The sequence below is a fragment of the Pocillopora damicornis genome, chromosome 7 (genome assembly GCF_964200805.1).
Source record: "Pocillopora damicornis chromosome 7, jaPocDami1.2, whole genome shotgun sequence".
NCBI classification, from domain to species: Eukaryota; Metazoa; Cnidaria; class Anthozoa; order Scleractinia; family Pocilloporidae; genus Pocillopora; species Pocillopora damicornis.
The window spans coordinates 13,357,927-13,382,210 of NC_142676.1; the positions used below are offsets into that span (position 1 = coordinate 13,357,927).

Genomic DNA, 24,284 nt, shown 5'->3' on the forward strand with positions numbered 1-24,284 from the left:
CCAGGCTGATATCACATTAATGCGTAGCGACTGTGACAAAACGATACTTTTTGTCGTACTCCATGTTTGTATTTGGGAGATTTAGCAGAATATTATAGTTCTTCTCGCACTTTGCCTTTCAGGTGGACAACTTGAGAATTGTTGTTCAACCATGCGAGCACAAACTGGCCCACGCCTTAAAGTAGCGCAAAGTGGTTTCGTTAACTTGAAATCCCAATTTTCTTGGTGGATTGACAATAGAAAATTGTTTTTAATGTTCCCTTTCAAATATGCCTGAGGTAAATCCAGCAAATTGTCGCGAACTTTTAATCGGTTTAAAAGACGTATGTATACGTAGGGTTCAGAGTCATCTTAAATCATCTATATAGGATGGGTCTGATTTGTTTATTATTATTCAGGGTTCACGGAGCCCGTTTTTGTGTTAAAGGCACAAAACTCATCGAGAAAGGTTGTTTTAAGAAGGCTCAGTGTTTTTAAGGTAGCCTTGATTGTTATAAAAATTGATCTCATGATCTCATGTTGAGAAATAATTTGGCACTCCAACCCAATTTTAAGGATAAGAATGAATAAGGATGGCAACTACGATCCATTAAAAAAACTGCTGGTCAAATATAACGAAGCCATTTAAGAATTGTGTTGAAAATACATATATGAAGCGTTTAATGCTGAAGTGAAAGGCGGTGAATATATTTATAGATCCCCGATCGCTCTTATGTTTTGCTCGTGTCAGATTTCTCCTTACCACGCTTTTTTTATCAGTTCTAATTTGGGGTTCAGCCACTGAATTTGTTAAACGAAAGCAAAGCTAAACCTAATGACGATGTTACACGATAAAATAATTCCTTTTACTGTGGAACATACCAAGAAGCTTTCGTCAATAACTAATGTTGATGTCTTTTTAAGGAAAGATATTTAGGTGGCTCTCACAAAGCTCGATTTCCTCAAGAGAGGGTTCACCAATTGGAGCAGTGTCATTTGATGAGTTTTGCTTTGATGAATCTATGTTTGAGCTATTTGCTTTATTATCTCCAAGCCGTCTGTCTGCCAAGTACCTATGAATAGTTTTATTTCGAATCGAACCAGGTATCATGGAATACATTATTGCTCTAAAAGTTTCTCCAACGTTGCGCACCTTTTTGGTAACTTCGCGGCAAGGACAAAGTAAGGCTGAAAAGGCTTTGCGAAAATGAGGAAATTTGTGAGCATACAGAACTGGATTAACAACCGAGTTTCCATACTGGAGAAACTTGACGGCGCAGATTGCTTGCCATGATGGCTGCACCTCCGGTCTGATGTAAGTCACCAAGGAGAGTGTGAAGAAAGGAAGCCAACCAATCATAAATAATGCGATCATCATTATCACTGTCTTAGCAACGCGGACCTCTTTTCGAATACTCCTTCTAAGCTTGTAAAAGTTTTGTATTCTGTTTTTTCGAATAAAAGTTACTAAAAAAGCTTGTGAGACACAGATGATAACTAGTGGAATGAAGAAACAGACAACTATGACCGTAACATTGTATGCCTTCGGTGCTGATGCCATTCCCGGTTTAGAACATACTGCAACTGGGATTGTAACCGACCAAATCAAGGCTAAAATAAGCAAATAACGTCTGCCGGTGTAAATACGATGGCTTAAAGGCCAGACAATAGCACAAAATCTATCCCAGCTTAAGGCAACCAGGTGCAATATTGAACCAATACCTCCTAGGATGTCGAATATTACCCAGATATCGTGCAAATATGTAAACCATGTCTCTTTTTTATAAGTTATAAACAGAACAATAATCCACCATGGAATGGAGATCAATCCAACGAAAGTGTCAGTTGCTGCCAATGAAACAATGAAGTAGTTGGTGTGAGATCGTAGAATAGTCTTCTTTGCAAATGATACGATCACAAGAATATTACCAAACAGGATAACAACAGCAACGGCAGAGTACGCAACGGCCCATGGAATGAGAAGCTGATGACTCATCTTCAAGTAACCGTCAGTTTTACCATCATCAGTTAATGAGAGGTTTGCGGTGTTGTTTGACAGGCAACCTGAAACAAAAGTCATTGTAAGTGAGAAGCAAGCAGTTCTTCGATTTAAGTTAACTCAATAATTCTTGCCTTTCAACAGACTACCGGCCGTGCCCAAACTTCATGATCACAAATGTAGATAAGAATATAACAATCCAAGATCGCACGATTTGGTCAGTCTCCAAAGAATGCTGCGAGTCAGGTAACCATCCCTTATTATCCTATGTACAGAATAAGTGAACTCGCGATCGATCAGATGATATTCCTCAACATTTTCCTCAACAGTTGTTTAAGATAATGGACCAAATCAGAGTGGAGATTGTATCATTCTTACTCCGAAACTATGTATTGTGTATTTAACTGTTTTGAAATCCTTCCCCTTAATCATCTTTAAAGTTACTTCTATGTGCATTATGCAAGATGTACTTTGTGTTTCATCTCCACAGTTTCTGTTACGAATACTTTTTGTCTCGTTTTTTATTCTTTAAATCTTATCAAAGGAGCTAAACTCGAGAAAGAAACACTTCAGTAGCAGAACCGGTGTTGATGGATTTTTTCGTGTCTTGCATGAGTAGGATGTTGGTACATCTAACTGATCAGAATGATAATTGCCTCAACCAGCGACCATGTAACAAGTGTACGTCATCTCAGCTTCGACTTTCTGCATAAACATTTTCATTTCGCTTTAACGAATGTGCAGTGAATTCCTGATAAAAGGTGCACCCACCTAAACACTTAGCTGACAATCGCAAATACTCAAGCAGGCCTTTGTACTTCAGGTCAAAGAAAATTTGTCTGCCATCTTGATTAGTCCTATTTGTCATTCTGCTACTTCTGGTGATTTATACCTACTCGACTGGCCAGTCATCCTAAGTCTGTGCGAACGATACAGAGATTTCAAAAAGTGATAATTTCAAACAGTCACCCTTTCTTATCACCGCCTGTAAATCATTTCTAAAGTGAAACGAAGAGAAAAAGTTTATCGTTATTTTTCAAAGGTTTATCAGAAATCAATCTATGACTGATATCTTGGGAAAAATCATCCAGTAAATTGAGGGGCCAGCGAGGCTACATACAATCCGCAGTAGCAGAGTTCCTTAAATATTCGAGAAAAAACTTATTTAATTTTCCTATGTCTCCAGTTGGTATAAGACGTTTTTATTAGATTGATTATTTCGAGACGTTCTTCGGCTAGTATTTGCGAGCACCAATTCCTCTAAGGAAGTGCGCTAACAACATATGATAACTGATTTCAGTTTAAATGGATTTTCAATTACCTTATATAAATAGATTGAACTTGAAAAGTTCAGTTCATTCAAATCAAAGCTAAGAACTGCAACTGAACGCCTGAAAATCAACTATGGCTCTGATGGTTCGACTAAATAAGACAATAGCTAATTTGCATGAGGTCTCTTGAGGTGCAACAAAAGTTCTGACGATCAATGATCCGGTATTCAAGAAATTGAGAAAAGTAGCTGATTGAGCTTTGAAAATAAAAAAAATCAAGATACAACCGGCTCTTTGTAAAAATGTATCCTGTATATTGTAACTGAAAAACCCCTTAGTTGGTGTAAAAAATAGATGATAGAGTTCCTAGAACAATTATCTTCTAAGTTATCACTATTGACATCTCGCTAGCTAGCTTCTCCCTTATGTATCTACTAGTGCCCGACTGCTCGATTAAAAACGATTCCATTGGACATCCAGTTAAACGATCGGATGTGTTAACTTTGGAGCGCGCGGTTTGGTTTTTGTCGTAATTATTATTCAGCTGACATTTTACTTCCAGATGGGTGTGCTGAAAGGATTATGTGAGATAAACCGTCAACCTTTCATCCCGGTGATCCGCCTTTTCCTTACGATAATCGGAACAATTATGTCATGAAGTCTAATAAGACACGTCTCCCATGAAAAAATGCCGCGATCGAAGAGCTTCCTGAGCCTACCGATTCAGGCTCATAAGAAAATAGATCTGCAAATAACATAAAAAAAATTCTCCTGGCTTTGACCATTGGTTTTCCCCGTGACAGATAAAAGGAAATAATTAACATATTTATCATCGAATGATTCACTTAGTTCCTTAAACTGAAATAAAACAGCATATCCTTTATCCGGCAAGTTTGTCAAGACGAACATAAACATTAGGCCCACAATTGTGTATGCATGGCTCTTATATCAGATTATGACGAGGAATTAAGACACGTTGGCGACAAAAACCCATTGTAAAATAGATCTCTACCTAACACTTTTTAAAGCTGTTAAAATGGTTCGACAACCTCTTCTTGAATTTATGTAAATTATTTACGGTCTTCCTTTACATTGCTTACCCTTACCCTCGCTATTGCATCAACTATTTGAAAACCTAAAAAACAGTCTTCTGGAACGTCTTCGCTATTTCCTTTTGAAGACATAGACAACCATAGATTTTTACAAAGACAATATGCGTGAAATGGCGTTTGCTTCGAACTTTTTTCTTAACCGTAAGAGACAGCATTGTTCTATCTTCTCTGAGGCGAAGATAATTTTTCCTGTTAAGTGTAACGTAAAAAGTTGATCAAAATGTTTTTTGAATTTCGCATGGTTTCAAATTTCCCTCTAACAGTTTGTGTATCCTCCTTTCAACAATTAACTTGAAAAAAGTTGTTTTCCTTTTCTAAAAAAGGCTTAAAACACAAGTATTATGCATTATATCTAGGCTTCAGTAACAATTACTGGCGCCGCTTAAGAAAAACACTATATTTACCAATGGATTTTCCGCAAGATTCCATTACGAGGACTCTTCAACCCTTTCCTCTTCGTGCAAATCTCAGTTCCCAAGGATATGTTTATCTCATAACATGACCAGTGTGGTTTGGTGCCGCTCACTTAGGATGTAGCTGTCAACTGAAACCTTCACAACATCGCAAATATGAAAGGTTTTCATATTAGTGTCTAATCAAGTCACTGGTGAGATCTCATTGTATTGGTCCGCACTTCAGCAAGCTTATGTTATGAGCTCGTTTATTTACACAGGTGAAACTAAAAATGAATATGCCGTCACTATCAGCCTGTAAGTCCTGAAACAAACCGATAAAACCTAATGCTCAAGAAATAACTCGGTAAGCAAAAACGGAACCCTTAATCATCATCTCTGAATCACGAAATAATTTTCCAAAAAAGAATTTTCGACAGTCGAAATAAAAGAAAAATAGAATGGATTGACTGACCCACTTAACGTTGAAAGGTGCTTGAGTAAACAAAAATTGTTTTGGTTCGCATTATATCCAACATACGGAGAACATAAGTACAAGAAAACAATAGAACAGTCCTCTTAATGTTCTCCATACTGTAATTTACATTTGAAAATTTAGCTCCCGTCTCACTTGAGACTTTCAAAGCTGAAATTTCACGTGTCGCAAGACTTCTTACGAAATAAACTCACTGTTGCATCAAGAGATCTTGATAGGCAAATAGGAGAAGTTGAGGGGCTCACCATGTTTTCACGTCAAAAGGATCGATAAGTGGACTATTAGTCTTTTTGTTCAATCAATTGTTGCGCAAAATGATACATAAACAGGAACCAGATCCAATACAATTTATTTACGAAATAAATAAAAAAAATAGGAATAGTGATGTCGAAAACTTTCCGTAAACACCTCGGTATGTTACTGTAAATTATCGCCAAAAGTTACGAAGAGTAAAGCTTATGCATATTCTATAACACCACATATATGTGGGTGTAGTGTCGAAAAACACTTATTCATGAGTGGATGTTTTTTAATACGCTGCGATAAAATTTGGGGTTATTATGGAAAAGAAAGGGATACAAATTATCCAGAGTTAAATGTTTATGCAAACGAAAGGGAAAAAAAAACCGAAAACTAGCCACAATTGAGACAACGGAGATGGGATCGTTCACCTGGAAAAGCACGGACAAATAGAAATATTTATATTAAAACTCCTTGATCATTACCTTGATCATTACCATGGCTACCAGTACCGAGCGGAATGTTCTGCCAAAGTTATTAGTTGAACCTGTATGAGCAGCACCGTATTAGGCGGTCACCCTGTATTAAGTGGTCAAAAGTTCTGAATTTGTTTCCCCAAATTTCTGAATTTGTTTCCTCTATTAAGCGGTCACCTCCATCAAGCAGTCGTGATCACGCTTTACTGAGTGCCAACGGCTTCTTTTTGTTGTCCTCTATCTGTATTGTACAGTCACTGAACGTAGGAGAATTTAAATAAAACTAAGAACAATCTTTCAAGTAATTTCAATTTATTTTTCTCACCCAAATTCAAAGTAAGTAGTTTTTCCGAGCGAGATTCTGTTCATTAAGAGGTCATTTATGGCACTATGTGGCGTTGTTTATAATTTTTTTTCTAAAATATCTCTACTCTGAGGAACCTGAATTTAGCTACTCCCCGCGGGTGCCCTCTTAATACGGCTCAACTGTATAAAGGAATATCAAGAATGCGTCTCTTGCGTGTTTTTCGGTGTTCCAATGACTTGTGGGCAGGCTTTTAGCTGCATCAATCCTTTCTGTTACAGTGAAATCCCGAAAATGGAGTAAAAAAAGGAACACTCGCCCATGAACAGGGCTATCTTCCTTAACATCTGTCACTTTCTTCATTTACCAGATTAGAAACCGGGGTTTGATACTCTGCCTGTGCAATGATAGCTAATGTAACTCGTAACAGGTATTTCATTTTAATTTTGGGAGAATCTAAGTAACCAATATCCACAAACAAATGCAGAGGTGATGAAGCAGACCCCCAAAAACTCAGTAAAATCTGGTTACCACGAGCCATGCAAAAGTATTTTTTAGACAACCAAATGAGACAAATGAAGCTGTCATTTTTCTCAACACACATTGCGGAACTTTCAATTTTCCATTAGTTCACATTAAACATATCCAGTGCCTATACCTCAAAAAAAGAAATTTTTTGTTGTTGTGACAATTATTCTGCAGAAAAATAGATTGTTCCCACTAAAACTTGATAAAACATTTATGATTTCGGTTTGTTTTCATATAACATTCACACAACATTACCCATTTTCCACTTTACAAACAAATAACAGTGGTAAAAACTCTACCTTAAAAATAGGCTGTCATAGGTAGAGTCTGTGGCTCAACCGACCCACGAGACACAGTCCACCCGAGGACTGTGGTATGTAAAGCTTCATTTGCAAGTAAATGGCCAAAAAACCTCTCTTAATCCACTCCTTCAGGCGTGCATGCACATCAAGATCAATTAGTGAATACAAAACTCTTCAGTGCAGCCTTTTTTAAGTTCTTTTCTTCTCTGGAATGATTCAAATAGCTGCTGATAAAGAGAAACTTTGCAGCTGACTTCAGTTCGCTAAAAATAGCCGAAAATACTCTGTAAATCTGCCAGCCATGCAACAGAACACTACAATGAGATAATAAAGAAGGCTCATGTTACTTTTTCGTTTTTAGGCACACCATCTATCACGGAATAGAGAGCGATCATCGTGACCAACTAGCTTGCAGTCTTTCAGTTTCGTTTGTTGTGTGGATATCGTCATGAGTTGTTTGTATGATGCCATTAGTTCTTGACTTCTGTTGAGGGGAGTCTGTGCCAAGTTAGTGAATCAGCTTCCTGCAGTTAGTGTGAAAAAGAACCTTCAATATTTTCTCCCCAAAAAAGATCGTACAATCGATGTTGTAAATAAGGACACTGTCAGCTTACAGATCTGATTAGTTATTTCAGTTGGTGTTGGAAGATTCAGCCAGTAATCGGAGTGGACCAGTAACATAGAATAGTTCAAGAAGTATTAAGCTCACCTTGCGCATGTATGTTTGAAATTAAATGAAAAACGCGCATCTATTTAAACCAACAAAGCGCAACTTCATGTAAATCTTTGCATAATACGCTGACAGCTGTAAATATTTAATTTGCAATGGAACAGACGTATCGAAACTGGAATATTTGAGGAAACACCTCAAAGAAATTGTCGTCAAATAAAACTATGTTGAAAGTTCCAGTTTAAAAGTAATACTTTCATACGACCGATAACCAACCGACGGATTCTTTAAAAGCTCCATCTCCATGATAAAAACGGCAGGCCCTAATACACTTGAGTAACGCATGTAATGTAAAAAGTACCGGGCTCTTTATTCACGAAAAATGAAAAATGACTTTACCTTTGAATTCTATCAAAACTACTAAATTGTGATTGAGGTATAATTCAGCTCTCCGGAGTAACATTCAGTCGTCTTTCATTCCTAAAATTCGCGTTATTGAAAGGTTCAGAAAACTGTAACCAGTAACTAATAACGATTAGACATAGCCTTTATGTGATAGTCTCTTACACTGGACAACACTGTAACAGTCCTAGAGAATCCACTGACGCTTATTTGGCTCTTTTGAATGATTTCACATTTCTGAAATGTGTCAGTGTGAGGCCGTACATCCGCATCTTTCGCCCGAATGAATCGATAATTAAATGGTAGAGATTTGAAGGTCACCATCGACTAATCCAATTAACATCTTATATCAACTATGCAAACACAGCAAACAAACAACTTACTTCACAGCTCCAAAACTTGTATGTCAATTGCACTTTCCAGTCATTTTCACCTCTTAAAACACCACGTTGAGGATGATTATTCAATTCTTCATCTTCGCAGAAAAAACAGCCGGTGTATCGCGACTAATGTTCAGTTATTATAGGCAGTGAACGATTGATTAAATACTCACAAAGTGAGTCAGTTGTCGTTTCGGATCGATATGTTAACTTCAGTGAAGCACTCTTCACTATAGTTGTTTTAAACCTTCTCCAATGTTTAAACTACGAATGTTTTGTGCACCGGGTCCTTCGTGTGTCTCATGAATCACACACACTACGTTAATAATAAAGGATTAATTAAACACAAAAACATTTGAACTTACAAGAACTGACCCTGCTATGCAGAACGTGGTTTAAAGAGGACAATCTGTTCTCCTCAAAACCTTCAAAAAAGATCGCGACGTATGTACATAAATACGTACCACAATAATCAGCCGATGGAGAATGTTATCTTGTCACTTTCTGGGATTTGATTAATTATGATCTTCTTAGCAACTTGGTAAAGTATTCACAAGGTTAAATTTTATTCAAAAACACAAATTATAGAATATGCATCACAATACAAGGCTAAACCCTTGATAGTAATTTGACCACATTCATTATCTCCTTCACACACCTCCTATGTGTGTCTTATCATTACAGGTCAAGTATAAGGCCAGCTGCTAATGGCTCCTTTGGTCTCTTGTACAGTATTGGTATAACAAAGGTTATAAATCGTTCAATCCATTTTAGGTCAATGTATGAAAGCGCTAATTGTCACAGATCCCCGGTTCTATACTTTGCAAGAATATTTAAAAGAGCTTTGTCAAGGTATGTGAACACTCAACTGGAATTTTTTAGATTCTTTTCAGGGGGGATTAACTTCTATCAAAGTTAGCCTTTAAGTGGGTTTTAACTGGTGCTGTGATTCGATTCGGCAAGCGAAAACAATCGACTCCCAAAGCCACTTTTAATTAACGTGCCAGCTTTCGCGCGGCTAAAGTTCTCCGACGAAGGCCAGGGGCACCACTTAAACGTTATACTATAAACTTCGCTTCGACAACTTATCTACTTTAATCATCCTCCAGTTGATAAACCAGACGTTTCACTTAAGGTCTATTGAGTTCGGAACTGTCGGAAAGTTTGTTGCAAAGGTTGTTAACTTTCCTCTTTTACGCGAAGCCGCATGGTAAACTTAGGTACCAACAACAAAGATTAGTCAAGGACAAGTACGAACCGAAAAACGGACATGAAGCGGTTGACACGATTAACTGCTCCAACTGCCAAGCCTCCTACATCGGAGAGATTGGCAAGAACGTCAACACAAGGCTAACGGACCACAGGTGAACGGCGAGAAATGGTGACGTCAGCGATCACATTCATGAACTTCATCGACTCAGTAACCGCACCATTGACTGGGACTCTGCGCGATGTTGACCTACAGCCTACCTATTTTTAACGACTAACTGCAGGAAGCTGATTCACTAACTTGGCACAGACTCCCCTCAACAGAAGTCAAGAACTAATGGCATCATACAAACAACTCATGACGATATCCACACAACAAACGAAACTGAAACGTGAAGCACTCGACTGACAACAATCCTTCACTCGACCCCGACGACTTCCGCTCAGTGTACTACTCTCACCCATACGATCACACTATATGATCAAATTTTACCACCGGATCCAAACACTTTACAGCAAAAAGATATGTGTTAATAAACGCTAAACACCAAAAGAAAAAAAAAAAAAAGAAAAAGACAATAATGTACCCCCAGAGACAGAAATTGGATTGTTTTCTTTGTGTTCAATATAAAATCTAAATTCAAAATAAGCAGAAACAATAATTTCAAAAAATTTTTGTGAAGCATTAACCACCAATACCTACATCATATATGCTCCGTTTATTGATAAAAGTAATTTCTGTAAAACTATTTTTTTTATTTCATTACATTTAGACAAAAGTCAACGATGATATCATTACAAAAACAATGAGCTAAACTACAGTAAAAATTTTATAAAAAACCACTTATGTTATTAGCTTAAAATAATTCAGAAATCTACCCTTGGTTAGTGTCTATAAATTCTATTACAATTTAATTTCACAAATTTGTCTAGATGTCTATTGAATATTGTTGTTTTTATGTATATTATGATTTGACCGTTGTTATTTGAACTTAATATATTTCACAGGAATTGTTACTTTGACTAATGATTGGTCCAGGTGTTTCTTTTCATTTTTTTATTCAAACTTTTTTATTAGCATAACCGTCTTTTTGCGGGTGAGCTGAATAAAAGAAGCAAAAAGTTCGTTTTCAATGGTGTAAAATTATTAAATTTGACAGTCCTAGAAATTAATTAAACGTAAAAGGCCTCAGTGTTTGCCTTTTTTAATTGCTACAAAATAAAATTTTAAATTCAGCAGTCTACAAAAATCCATTCACTATTTTCAGAAAAACAGTTCAGTAAAATCACAGTCTAAGAATTCCATTGACAATAAAATTCAAATGCAGCTTTTGTTTAAAAATGTACTGTCTAAGAATTGTTTAATCCTAAATATCTTAAAAATTGCAGTAAATGAGAGGAGTTTCAACGAAATAGTTTCTAATTACCATAAAAACGCTAAGAAAGGAGTATAAAGTATAATTATTGAACATGGAACAAGGTAAATTGTGTGGGGCCGTGTTTTTGGATTTAACCAAGGCTTTCGACACAGTGGACCATCGGATTTTGTTACGCAAGCTCTCCAAAATTGGTTTATGTGAGAACTCGCTTCAGTGGTTCCGCTCTTACATTACTGACAGGAAACAGCGTACATGTTGTGGGAATGAGTTGTCTGATGAATTGCCAGTTACCCATGGGGTCCCTCAGGGAAGTATTCTGGGTCCTCTGCTATTTGTCATCTACATTAACGATTTGCCAAGCGTTCTAGATGCCTGTCAAGCATCACTTTATGCAGATGACACGGTGATCTACTGCTATGGGACTTCCTCTCAGGAGCTGACTGAAAAGCTCAACCAAGACCTCCTGGCTGTGGCGAAATGGCTGAATGAACATAAGTTAACACTGAATCTGGACAAAACCAAATGCATGCTTATAGGCAGTAACAAGAAGTTACAGAGGAAAATAGCTCTAACTGTTTCAATCTTTGATCATTGTATAAACAATGTTACTTGTTTTAAATATCTTGGAATCTTAATATCGTCTGATTTTTCGTGGACAAATCATGTCGAATACATGGCAGGGAAAGTTAATCAAAGGCTTGGCCTACTTAGACGCATTAAGCATTTGTTACCGTTTAAGGCGCGCACCCTTTTTTTTATAAAAGCCTTGTTATGCCCTTATTCGAGTATGCTGATTTAGTTTGGGGAGACAAACATAATGTAACTTTAATGTCTAGTTTGCAAGTGCTTCAAAATAAGGCGGCTAAAATAATATTAGATCGACCACTGTATTCCTCTGCGTCTGATGCGTTAACTACACTGAAGTGGTTAACACTAGAAAAAAGGCGCTTCCAGCGCCGATGCGTACATGTATATAAATGTCTTAATGGTCTCACGCATCACGAACTAACATTAGTCACTCAGCAAGAACAGCATAGTTACAACACAAGAAATAAAGCTAACCTTAAAATTCCATCCGTTAAAAGAAACTGGGGCAAACAAAGAACTGGCTATCATGCTGTAAGTGATTTTAACTCGCTGGACAAAACTATACGAGCCTCTGATAATGTAAATATTTTGAAGCGTCAGATTTTTAATTTTTTGATTTAAGTTTTGTATTACACATAAGATACATTAGTTTTTAGTAGCATCTTTTAGCATTTTTATTCATTGTAAATTTTTAATTTTTAATTTTCGAGGTCCTTTTTGTAAACCACTTTTTAGTGAAAAAGTTTCCTCATTAAAGATTGTCATTATTATTATTATTATTATTATAAAATTTAATGTGGTGTTTCCTCCCTCCAAACAGCATCGCAATGTCAAAGAAGAGTGTCAGCGCCTCAGCTATAGAGTTGGTTCCATCACATATATGGAATGCCAGCAGTGATACCACTTTCAATACCACACTCATCTGTGCCTCGGCGGATGTAAAAGAAACCTATAAAAACGAAACAAACGAACAATCAGCTTGAGAAAAACGAGAATAAAATGTTCGTTTAGAATCACGATGGTGTCATGTCCCAATATTAAGCAACCATATCGCAAATCACGCGAAGCGCCTCTGCAAAATAAGCAGTTGTACACGAACGAATTTGGTATTTTAAAAACGTTCTGAACGACCGTATATTTACGAAAAAAAAATTTCAGGGAATGCAAGACAGGGCACAACTCAAACTTATTGAAATGATAGCCTTGTTTGTCGCAAAAACATTCTTGGAAATTTGTCGACCATCGTTGTGTTTTGAGAAACGAATAGAGAAACTAAGAGTTTTGAGGGAGAGGACGCCAACCGCAGGCTATCATGATTATCATCTCGGGATAAGACTTTTACTAAAAAGGTTTCCCTCAAAACATGGAACGCGACTGAATATGCCCACCTTAAAACTAAAGTGTAACGAAGATATTTTCCAATTTTCAAAGATTATATATGACACGTGTGCATACACGGGCACATGCACATATTTCATGAGAAAAAGCCTACCATCCATTCCCCATCTATCTCCCCAAGAATTGGCACAAATCTACAAAAATAGAGAAAAATAATGATTGGGTGGAACATCGTTAAATGTCATCGTCTACTGAAACATGCAGTCCAGTCTGGGAGCTCACACTACGGATTCTTCTAAAGCATCTTAAAAAGCGTTGTTAATTGGTTAGCCCTAATATCAGTCCAGTCCAGGTACTTGCACAACTGATCTGTTGAAGCTTCCCTAAATAGTGTTTATATTTGGTGAGCAATACTAATAATAACTCCATCTAACATTTTATGTTAAGCACCTCCTCCCACTAAAGTTACAACATATCTTGTTCGCAAAAGTCTTCTTGCGTTCCATCATAAATGCTGCAATTGGATTGGCTGGGTAGAATAAAAACACGCGCTTGCCCTGTTGTTGAACTTTGAACGGCTAATAGATTTATATTAGAACCATTGGATTATTCGCTCTCGATGTCTCTGAGTGATGGTTGATTCTGGCTTCACCCTCGTCAACTATCACGTGATAGAAGTCGTGAGTTCATAATTTTCCTGTTACATGGTAATCAATCCACCACACCAGTACCATGGATAACTTCAAGAATTCCAAACTCAAAATTTGAGTGCTTATGGAATCGCCAAGATATTGTGGGCCTTTCTTTCTTTCTACAGTTAAAAAGGGTTTGTAATATTCCAAAAACCTGCCTTATCTCAGTCTAAAGCAATGAAGTGATGAAGCAATGAAAATAATTAAAATATACTTAATTTTGCTACATTTTGGGTTCTTGCAATTATTTGAGATCACAGAGACTAGTTTTGTGGTCCTGTCTTCATCTTCAATGATTGAAAAAGAAGACAAGACACACGATATTTTTAAATTGTAAGTTTGGGATACCTATGGTATAGCAGTGAGGTGAAGGATTACCTAACTTCATGGGACTTACAATGGTCATATAGATGACCACAGAACTAAACTTGGAAGTTTTTGTGAGCTCTGCAGTAAGAATAAAGATAAAAGTAATGCTGCATCCACACATGGGACAGAAAATATAAAACTGTCCACCATATGATCTCATAAACATGCAACTGCAAATCCTTAAAGTATATGTACTATGTTGATTGTAAAGAACGTAATAAAAGAACATTATTGGTTGTTATGGGAAAAAGAAAATGAAGAACAAACACTCCTACCCAGTAATCAATGCCTTCTGCAGACCGACCCCACCTATAAAGGAATAAGAACTATAATTATTGTCAAGATCACTTTAAAATTGAAATTGTTTTCACAAGTATAAAAGATCTAGATCACAATGAACCACCATAATTAAAATCACCTCACAAAAAAAAAGTTGAAGCTCATTAAATTTTAGAAAACCTCCACAGAAACAGAGCATATGAAATAGCAAAATTAGACACAACAAAATAATACAGCTTACAAAAAGAGAAAAACAGAAAAATTTGAAGTCATTACCAAAACTTACGAAAATATAACCTTGAAAATCTAACAACCTGGACTCTTCATGTAAGATACATGTTATCATATAACATATAAAATAAAAGTAGATTGAAAGTGATCAAAATGTTGTAATACATTTAAAGGTTACTTAAAAACTGAGTCCTGAAAAAGTAAAAGGATCAAAGCAAACAAGTTGTGTATAAAAGAAAAAGAACAAACCCCAGCATCTTGATTGCATGACCACCAACTATGGTGCCAGTGGTGTGTATATAAACACCAGACTTATAAGAGAAAAAGTCTGAGTACACTGAGAAAGTTGCTGTAACAAAGAGTAAAACCAAATATCAGTTAAATAGAATAGTTTATTGCCTTAATGTGAAGTTTAAGATTAGTAAAAACAGAGTGGAGAAAAAAACATACTTTAAAATCAATTTTTATAGGTGAAGGTAAAGTTCACAAAAGCTATGATCTAATGGAAAGTCTTGTCTGTTAAAATAATTTTTGGATATAGTCTTGTAAGATATCATAAAATAAAACTACATGTACTTTTTAAATTACCTTCAACTGGCCCATTTGTCATGATTTCAGACTGAATGGCTTCAACCTTTAGAGACAAGTAGAGAGTTTGTTCAAAAACCTTAATTGAACAGTCATTTGCAGATTTGCAATTTTAATTAGATACAACCTGCAGTTAAGTCAAGGCTTATTCTGTTAGTCTGCTTGGAAATCACTTAAAAATTACATACCTCACTGGCTATTGGGCTTACATTTGTGTCTGATGTACAGAAACAAAAATTGATTTTACCCAGAGTTAAATGGCACCAAAATGTTTTAGCTGCCTTTCAGAGCATATATCTTTCCATTACACAAGCCCTTCACTTCTTACCAGGGAGGCAGAAAAACAGAAATTCTCCATCATTCAATTTCACAACATTAGAAGTTACTGATGCTTTCAATGTTGATGACTGTGTTCATTTTATGCATAAACTGTGTTGCTTGGTCCTATTGCACCATTACCAACCATCAATCAAGTCTAAATAAGCATTTTTCAGGGACTTCAGGAGATCAAATACACTTCAACTAATCATTAACAATCACCCCTCACCAGAAAGGCATAGCAAATCATCCAAATTTAACTTGCTGGCTTGGATGCTTCCAGGTCCATCCACACTAAGGCAAAGATCTAGAGTTTTATGTACCACTTACTTCTCCTTGCACAGCATATGCATTGGCTGCCTTGTAAACTTGAAACACATCCTGACCACTGGGACACTGTGAAAGTGTGCCATTGAACTTGCAAGGTTCACCCTCTGCCTGATATGGACCATAACATTCCACAGTCAGGAGGCTGGGTGTGAAAAAAAAGAAAGATTATCTCACATGCTTTGCAACTTCAAATTTGTTTTTGGTGTCTACTGTGCCCAAGGGAACATAGACTGCTTATTGTGCTCACAAGTCTGTCTATGGACATTTCCATCATACATTCAAAACATCTTAAGCATGGTTTAGACCATATTGACAATAGAATACAGATAATATTGCAAATTGGCAAAGGTGCTCAGATAAATATACTTTTAAGGGCAACAAGCCATCTAACATTTCAGGATTTGTGGGCCTTGTTTTTGGTAATTGTGAAGAAGAGCTTCCCAAAAAACCTGTCGGCCGACTGTCGGTCAACTGTCGGCCGACAGTCGGCCGACAGTTGGTCGTCTGTCGGCCGACAGTCGGCCGACTGTTGGTAATGTGTCGGTAACCTGTCGGTAGCTTGTCGGTAGCTTGTCCGTGAAACGTTAACACAAACTTTAATGTTTTCTCTCGGTTTTCGCTTGATACAACATCCAACATGTGTAATACGTTGACAATTGACTTTCAAAATTTGGTGGCTCCTAAAGGAGCTGTTTTGTGAGTGGTGAAATATACAAGATACTTCACTCGTAGAATCGTGATTTTAGCGGCGCGCGCCTAAATCAATTATCGCATCACGCATCCAAGTCTAATTATCGAATTGTTGCGTATAGTAATTTATTACTTAACATAACGAGTAAAAAGATTCACAGTTGTATCATTTATTAAACTTGAAATTGGAAATAGCAATTCATCCCAAACCTGCAAGATAGAGGACGATGTTAGCAACACAAATGCACAAGGTAAACATCATTGATACATACATAACATACCATAAGAGGCAGCGTTGCATTGTTGGGCGATTTGAACGAAAGTGTTTGTATTGATACGTAGCTTATGGTTATCAGAGTTTTTGGCCGAGTTTTCGATTAAATTATCTTCCAATGCGATTCTTAGATTGTCTGGTGTGTTGTAAATTACGCAAGTGATATATCCTATACGCATCTGATAACAACATTTTGGAAGAAACTTTCCTTTACATACTTTCAACTTTGCCGTCGATCGGTAAGTAGGTGAAGTCTGTCGAGTCATACACCACCATTACGGATTGTTATGTCACGTTAACTGTTCGTTTTTAACACAATTTTTCTTTTTTCTTAACCTGTCGGTAACCTGTTGGTTAGCTGTCGGTAGACTGTCGGTAACCTGTCGGCCGACAGTTGACCGACAGTCGGCCGACAGGTTTTATGGGGAGCTCTTCTTCACAATTACCTTGTTTTTAAACCTTGTTGATCCAGAATTTATAATTGATAGACAAAAAACACAATATTACCAATTAACTGTATTCTGGAATGATTAAAACCTCCCCTAGATTTTTTCAAAAGCAGAAAAGGAAAGACAAATACTGTGCTCCGGTAATTGGCTTCTCAAATGCCAATTTCTGCTCAGAAAAAGGTGACATTCCAACGAAAAGAGAAAAACTTATGCTTTAGGAGAATATACTAAAAAAAAACAGGGAAAAAGAAACAAACAAACAAAAACAAAGATCTTCCAACTGCCTAGAGTCAATCACTTTACCTTTTGCTTGCAGGGCGAAGCACAATCCATTGCACCAAGAAAATGCAATGTGAGACTGACAATGTGCTTTCTAGGAGTGCACCAAAAGTTTCAAAATATGAAGTCAAGTCACTGGACTCAATGTTTCACCCCTTCATAATTCATTTTCCAAGTTCAGAGCTGATCCATTAAATTATTTTGCATACAGGTTGTGAGCCTTAACTTAACCTGTAATATGCCTGACTGCCAACCAGTGCACCAAAAATATCACACCAAATGAGCACTGAAGCTAAAAAACCACAACCTGTAGTATAATTCTGTGGGCTATCTTTTTTTAAACCAAGATTCATTTGACATAAAGTTTATACTCATCATTCTTAAGTTTAATATGTATTAGAACAGAATTGAATAAAGCAAACAGGATTCAAAAAGTGGAAACTGGGAGTTATAGCTAACATTCAGTTTCAGGTCAATCAACCGATGGCTGAGTCAGAAATAATGACAATTTACTAATCAAATTATGAGAATGAATTCCAGTTAGTTTATACTCTGCTTAACTTAACATATCTTCCACTCATCCCTACTTCATTATCAATAAGGAGTGTCAAATTTGAATGTAAAAAAAGTTTATTCTGATTTCAAATGTAGTTTCATAATTATTGAATTACACTCACCCGACTTGATTCATATACTGCCATGCTTTTATAGGATAGCCACCTGAACAACCAAAGTTATCTGTATCACAGTCGACCAGCTGTTGTGCTGACAACACCACATCAATTTTATTACCACTGGCAATAGCAAATCTGTCTGACAACGCCTCTATGGAGCAAAAACATCGCAGTTTAGGTTAGATACCAAGATCTCCCCTGAAAGTAATAGATTTAATTTAATAACACATTTATTACAAAACAATAAAATATCATTGCAAAAAAAATTAAGTACCAAGTTTTGTGATACAAGAGCATTTACCCTTATGTCTTCCATCTTTGTGTTAAAGTTAAGAGTTTTGCATCATTTTGCAGTGGTTAGTGTGGTTTCATTCCTTTTGTTTGACTTCAGATTTTCTGGAATATGGCTTCTACAGTTTTCTAGCAGATTTATTTTAAGTTAATGTCTGAGACATGACCTCTGAGGTCATGGTGTCATGGCATCTAGTGCAAGCAACTGATTTTTATGGCTTTGGATATATATGGATAAACATACCTATTTCTTTTTTTTTTTTCTACACAAACTGTATTATAATTGAAATCATTTATTTCTCAAGAATAAAAAAGATAAGTTTCTCATGTAAGGTTTGTCTTGTAGTAAGAGAGATATTCTGGCTGCTTTGCTTTCAAATTTGATCTGATCTATTGTTTAATTCATTGCCACAGTAGTTGCAGTTGGGCAACCCCAAAAGCCAGAACAACCAAATGACCGAATGGCAGAAAATCCCCCCAAATCCTAAAGGACGAAACGGCCAAACATTACCCCAAATGCTAAAATATGAAATGGCAGAAAATTCCTCAAAATTCTTGAAGACGAAATTATAAATAGTGCACATATCCCACCCAAAACTGTATTTTCCTTTGTTGCATCATAGTTTATTCTGGTTGTGTATGTAAGTCTGTGAGATCTTTCCTTGCCCTCTTTTTACCCTCATGAGTATAGCTTCTTTGGAAATGAAATCAATATCTGCAAAATTATCTTTGCTCTTAATGTGTAACATCATGCTATTGGCTGTCCAGTTTGTTTGAGATGATTTTCTGTGGTTGTCAAGGTGTTAAAAGTGGGTTGATAAGCTGAAATGACTCTTCCTGTTTTCATGGTTTGGTTATTTTTAAAGTACATGACCCTTCAATCTTACGTGAAACTATTGCAAGCTCTCAATAAATCTCCCAAATAAAGCCAAGGCTGCTTCTCAGTAGTTTGCCAGCTGCTCGATAAAATCTTTTTAAGGCTGGTCTCTGATGGGTTATATTGTGTGACAAAAGGCAATATGGTTAGTCGCATTTTGTTTTTCTCCTGGAGTGTTGTTTTCCTGATAGTAAAACCAACCTCTGTGACGATTCTTTAAACTAGATCATTTGGATAGCTCCTTTGGTGTGATTCTGAGTTGGAGTGTCTGATGTTCTCTTCAAAGATTATTTCTAAGATCTCTGCGGTCCTCTCCTTCAATAAATCATTTTTTCATGCCTCAAGTGTGACAAGAAGTGAATGAGAAACTTTATGGGTTTGAAATTTGTCAAGGATAGACTTCTCTTAGAATTGTTTGCCTTTAAAAATTTCCTCTAATATATCTGCTATTGGCTAAAGAATGTAGTCTATTAATTACTTCTGTTGCCTGGTTGACATAATACAAGTTTTTGTTAACAGTTCCTATCCCTCAACCCTTTCCCTTGTACCAAAGAAAATGGCTGTATTTATAGTTCTGTCTCATAGGATTTGGGGTGATTTTCTGCCACTTGCTCTTTTTGGATTTGGGGTATTTTTCCACCACTCTATCGTTTGGGATTTGGGTGATTTTTTGCCACTCTGTTCTTTAGGATTTGGGGTGATTTTCCACTATTCTGTCTTAGAGGTTTGGGCTGATTTTCTGCAGCTCTGTCTTTTAGGATTTGAGGTGATTTTCCACCATTTTGTCTTTTAGTTCTGGGGTGATTATCTGCTATTTTATCTTTTAGGATTTGGGATAATGTACCACTGTTCTGCAATTCTGTCATTCTGCAGTTCCAGCAGTTAAAGTTGCCTGTTAAATATTACAACGTTCTGTTTGTCCTTCTAAACCTATATTTGTAAGTATCCTCTTCTGCTTAAAAGTGCTTGCTTCAGATTGTCCTTTCTTAGTCTGATGCACTGCATTTATCGGAAATTGACGAGAAGCGAACTTCAAAACAGGATTTAGAAATGTGTTTGTTTACATTTTAGCATCTGTGAATCTCAGTGGCAATGGTAGTAACATATAATTTAGCTTGATGAAGGCCTTGGAGGGCACTCAATGCAACTCCTTGTTCAGTCTGAAATTGTTAGCATGAGCAAATCTTAATGTTGAGAGAAATTGATTGGATAGGAATGCATCAACAAAGGTTGCTATTGTTGCTGTTTAGTTGGAGACTGGATCACAGCAGGAGAGTCCATGTGTTTTGTTATGAAGTAGTTAACCTTCATACAATAATGGTGTTCGTGTGGATAACAAAGGAGGAATTTTCTCGGAAAAGTTCCCTGTGAATTTGCAGGAGAAACAAACTTACTCTAGAAATTGAGCTTTCTCGCATCCCAGTGAACTGATACACAAAATTCAGAAAAAAATGTCAAAATGTCACACAAATTTTGTGTTAGACCAAAACTCCTTTAAAAGCTAGGAATTTTGTTCAACAGGTGTTTGCATAACTTTTTGAACTATACTGTATGTAAAATTTGACCAGTAAATACACCAAACTATACAATGTGGTCCACACTAGATTTGGTGAATAGTTAATTTTCAGAAATACCAGCCTCTGGGAATCTGATATCACACTTACCAAGAGATGCTTGATTTTGGATTTATTGTATATAACCACATGAATTTGTAACCTAACCCATTCAATGCGGTCTCTTCCAACAACACTGAAACTGGAGAATTTCCAGAAAATTATAACTTTCAATGAGGTTCAAACCCATGCCTCTCAGTTACTAATTACAACTGATTGCTGTAACCAACCAGCCACAAAGCCACATGTTTGCAGTAACGAAAATGTTGGCAGGTTTTTCATTCCCTGTTAGTTGACCTTCTCTCTATAAGAGAATACATACCCCTCTGTACCCTTAACCAAGCGATAAAGCAAACTTTTTTAGAAAAAGGAAACTGGGAGATTTGTTGTATATTTGGGTGACTCCCAAATAAACAAAGTGAGTAAGCACACATTAAATTAATCCCAGTAACACGTAGTATAATTTTTTCAATCTTAAAATTGTAAAGCATGTTACTTTACAGTTCACACTAAATGTTATAGTTTTACAGATATACTGATTATTGCCGCTTATCAGCCAAGATTTGAGGAATGTTTTCACTCAGCTCTAAAAAGCCAGTATGAATTAATGGAGAATACATTTTTTTCAGGTTCACTTTGCATCTATCTTTACTTTTGTAAAATGGACTATATCAACTCACTTTATTATGCATGATATTACTCCTAGAGATGTGAGCTTTCCTAATCCAAAATGCAATATTCTAATGCCATTCAAAATCAAAATGGCAAGTCATGGGGAATCACATGGACTAAAAATCGAAGTAATCACTAGCTGTAGGTTTAATTGTAAATTTATCCCAACTAAAATTGTATTTAAGGTAGACCCACCTGAAGCTCCAAATGCCCAACAACTTCCACATTTACCCTGTTCAGTTGAATATAAAAGTTGAATTTGAAAGAAGTAAGTAGTTGTAAGTAATTGTAATGAATCAAAGTATTTTGTATAAGTATTGCAGGCACAAAAAATAGATCTTGAATTCCATTGCAATACATTTTCCTTATCTCCATTCAAAAACACCTTTACTGAATCTTATAGTTACCTGATTCCTTATCGGGTGAATGGAGCCAGGCCACTTTGTACGTGCATCAAAGCTTCCAGGAATATCACTGACAATGTCTTCTTTGATGACCTTGGGAGGAGAGTCTTTGGGCCATCCACCATAACTCCCTAACATTTGCTTTGCTTCCTTCCAGTTCATTTCTGCAAACTGCTTATAAACAGTAGCATGCCAACTGGATATAAAATAGACAGCTTATATCAGTACAAACAATCTTACTCTTGCAAACCTAGGAGGTCTGCAATCATCGTGTCATTCATACATACTTTATATAATTGGCCCTATCTCATTTTGGCTGACACGAAAACATTTCAGGAGAGATCCTTTGAGTCCCTGTGCACAGCATCCAATCTCGCTTTACCCACAATTGGCACTCAGAAGTTGTTAAGAACCTAGAAGTGTAAATGTTTTGTTCTACAAATTTAAATTGTTTATTTAAATAGGTATGGTGAATGTAAATTGCACTTCAGTAAAGTGACTGAAAGACTCTTAGCCTACAAAAGATAAAATGTAAAACAGCAGTTGGGACTGAAAATAAATTGGGGGACACCAACAAGAGTCAATTGTTCCAAGAAATCACATGAAGTAATGCAGGTCATGTGGTATCATGTGATGGGCACATTTAGCCTCATGGAAGACATGAAAACCTAAGACTGATAACAAAGCTAGTTAAAATAACTATACGCAGATGAAAAAAAAGAAGAATAGTTTGCATAGTATTTAGAGAAAATAATGAATAAAGAATGGGAATAGAAAGTAAGATCTTCATATTACTGACTGAGTGGTTGGCCAAGAAAGCTGGAAATTCATTAAGTTTTTTTGTGGTATTTCTCTTGATCAAGATTGTGTCAAACCATTTATAGGAGAAATCCCAAAACTTAATGGGTCTGGATAAATGAAATTAACAAAAAAATATTTCCAAAAGCTGTTCACAAGAGTAGTACCATGAATATGAAAGCGATCTTCGCAGCAATGAACACTACTTAAGCAGTAGTGGAAATAAGGCCAGAAAAGATTCAGGCTAGTACGGGATTTGAACCCATGACCAAGTCTGAATTTTTCTCAGGCCTTATTTTCACTACTGCTCAAGTAGTGTTCATTACTGCGAAGATCGCTTTCATATTCATGGTACTACTCTTGTGATCGCTTTCATAACGTCTCTATCCGCAGTTTCAATATATGACTTTCATATATTCACAGTCGTTTAAAAGGAGTACCATCTTCTCAATTATGAAACATTAATTGAATCACACATTCCACTTCTGAAAGAAAGAGAACATCAGTATTTAAGTGACATAAACCGTTGATATGCCAATTTTAAGACGAAAGAAATTAAAAGACCAATTTTCTATTTTCTGATTTCAGCAGTAAATTCACCTTTTCCGTTCCTGTTGCCTCCTTTTTCACGGAATATGATACAAAATGACATTACGTTTCTGAATAGGCAGAATTCTTGACACATACCCCACATTTAACGAGTTGATCTTCTCAACCATCTCTGGGGAAGAAACATGGAGCTCTTCTGTACTCCCTAAACCGCTGCTAGCGAACACCAGCAAAAGAAAACTGATAATCAGATGATGATTCATTCTTCTTCGTCACCTCCAGGAAATGTAACAAACTTGTTCCAACGTGCGAATAAAACTACCAAGAGTGAAACTCCTGACTGTCACGAGATGAGGAAGTGAAACTCCTGACTGTCACGAGATGAGGAAGTGAAACTCCTGACTGTCACGAGATGAGGAAGTGAAACTCCTGACTGTCACGAGATGAGGAAGTGAAACTCCTGACTGTCACGAGATGAGGAAGTGAAACTCCTGACTGTCACGAGATGAGGAAGTGAAACTCCTGACTGTCACGAGATGAGGAAGTGAAACTCCTGACTGTCACGAGATGAGGAAGTGAAACTCCTGACTGTCACGAGATGAGGAAGTGAAACCGCACACTACACCACATATTTGGCGCCTTCAGCGAGTGTGTTTTAGTACCCTACCGGACTGTTGACCCATTCCTTACCTGGCGCAAATTTCAAAACAGCCTGTGTACAGCCAATCTGGAGCCCAGGGTCATTTTGACTCCTTTTCAGCGGTATGGCCTCTGGGAGGATTCCGGTTTCAACTGCGCATATCTAGATTGTCGGTATGGGCACACGGTCTGCTACGCCAGCG

The 24,284-nt window shown here is 36.7% G+C and overlaps 2 protein-coding genes and 1 long non-coding RNA gene across 6 annotated transcripts; 1 reads left to right on the forward strand and 2 right to left on the reverse strand.

Moving 5' to 3' along the window:
- Positions 1-286: 286 nt before the first annotated feature.
- Positions 287-9,108, reverse strand: LOC113673837 (adenosine receptor A2b). 4 transcript variants are annotated; one of them, XM_089212722.1, is made up of 2 exons: positions 9,016-9,108; positions 287-2,043 (listed from the first exon to the last, which is right to left on the reverse strand). In XM_089212722.1, the coding sequence occupies exon 2, from the start codon at positions 1,973-1,975 to the stop codon at positions 899-901; it is 1,077 nt and encodes a 358-aa protein (XP_089068848.1). In that variant the 5' UTR covers positions 1,976-2,043; positions 9,016-9,108; the 3' UTR covers positions 287-898. The 4 variants fall into 4 exon arrangements, with proteins under 4 accessions (XP_089068848.1, XP_089068849.1, XP_027046088.1 ...); XM_089212723.1 differs by having other exon boundaries at positions 8,917-9,055; XM_027190287.2 differs by lacking the exon at positions 9,016-9,108 and adding an exon at positions 5,975-6,114.
- A 1,356-nt stretch (positions 9,109-10,464) lies between these two features.
- LOC113673843 (uncharacterized) lies at positions 10,465-23,782 on the reverse strand. Its single transcript, XM_027190293.2, has 10 exons — positions 23,581-23,782; positions 22,099-22,291; positions 21,887-21,923; positions 18,242-18,389; positions 15,873-16,014; positions 15,225-15,270; positions 14,886-14,985; positions 14,402-14,435; positions 13,220-13,259; positions 10,465-12,676 (listed from the first exon to the last, which is right to left on the reverse strand). The coding sequence occupies exons 1-10, from the start codon at positions 23,703-23,705 to the stop codon at positions 12,600-12,602; spliced, it is 942 nt and encodes a 313-aa protein (XP_027046094.2). The 5' UTR covers positions 23,706-23,782; the 3' UTR covers positions 10,465-12,599.
- LOC149042676 (uncharacterized) lies at positions 18,272-20,995 on the forward strand. Its single transcript, XR_016188535.1, has 2 exons — positions 18,272-18,416; positions 20,234-20,995. It is a non-coding gene; the product is annotated as an uncharacterized LOC149042676 (long non-coding RNA).
- Positions 23,783-24,284: the final 502 nt, after the last annotated feature.

Excerpts from the sequence above, each read along its gene's own strand:
- LOC113673837 (XM_027190286.2), bottom strand. The coding sequence starts at position 4,790 with ATGGAATCTTGCGGAAAATCCATTG. Across the intron at positions 2,044-4,765 it reads ATCTTGCGGAAAATCCATTG|GTTGCCTGTCAAACAACACC; the intron begins GTAAATATAGTG and ends CTTTTGTTTCAG.
- LOC113673843 (XM_027190293.2), bottom strand. The coding sequence starts at position 23,705 with ATGAATCATCATCTGATTATCAGTTTTCTTTTGCTGGTGTTCGCTAGC. Across the intron at positions 22,292-23,580 it reads ATCAACTCGTTAAATGTGGG|TTGGCATGCTACTGTTTATA; the intron begins GTATGTGTCAAG and ends TTTTATATCCAG. Across the intron at positions 14,986-15,224 it reads GACAAATGGGCCAGTTGAAG|CAACTTTCTCAGTGTACTCA; the intron begins GTAATTTAAAAA and ends TCTTTGTTACAG.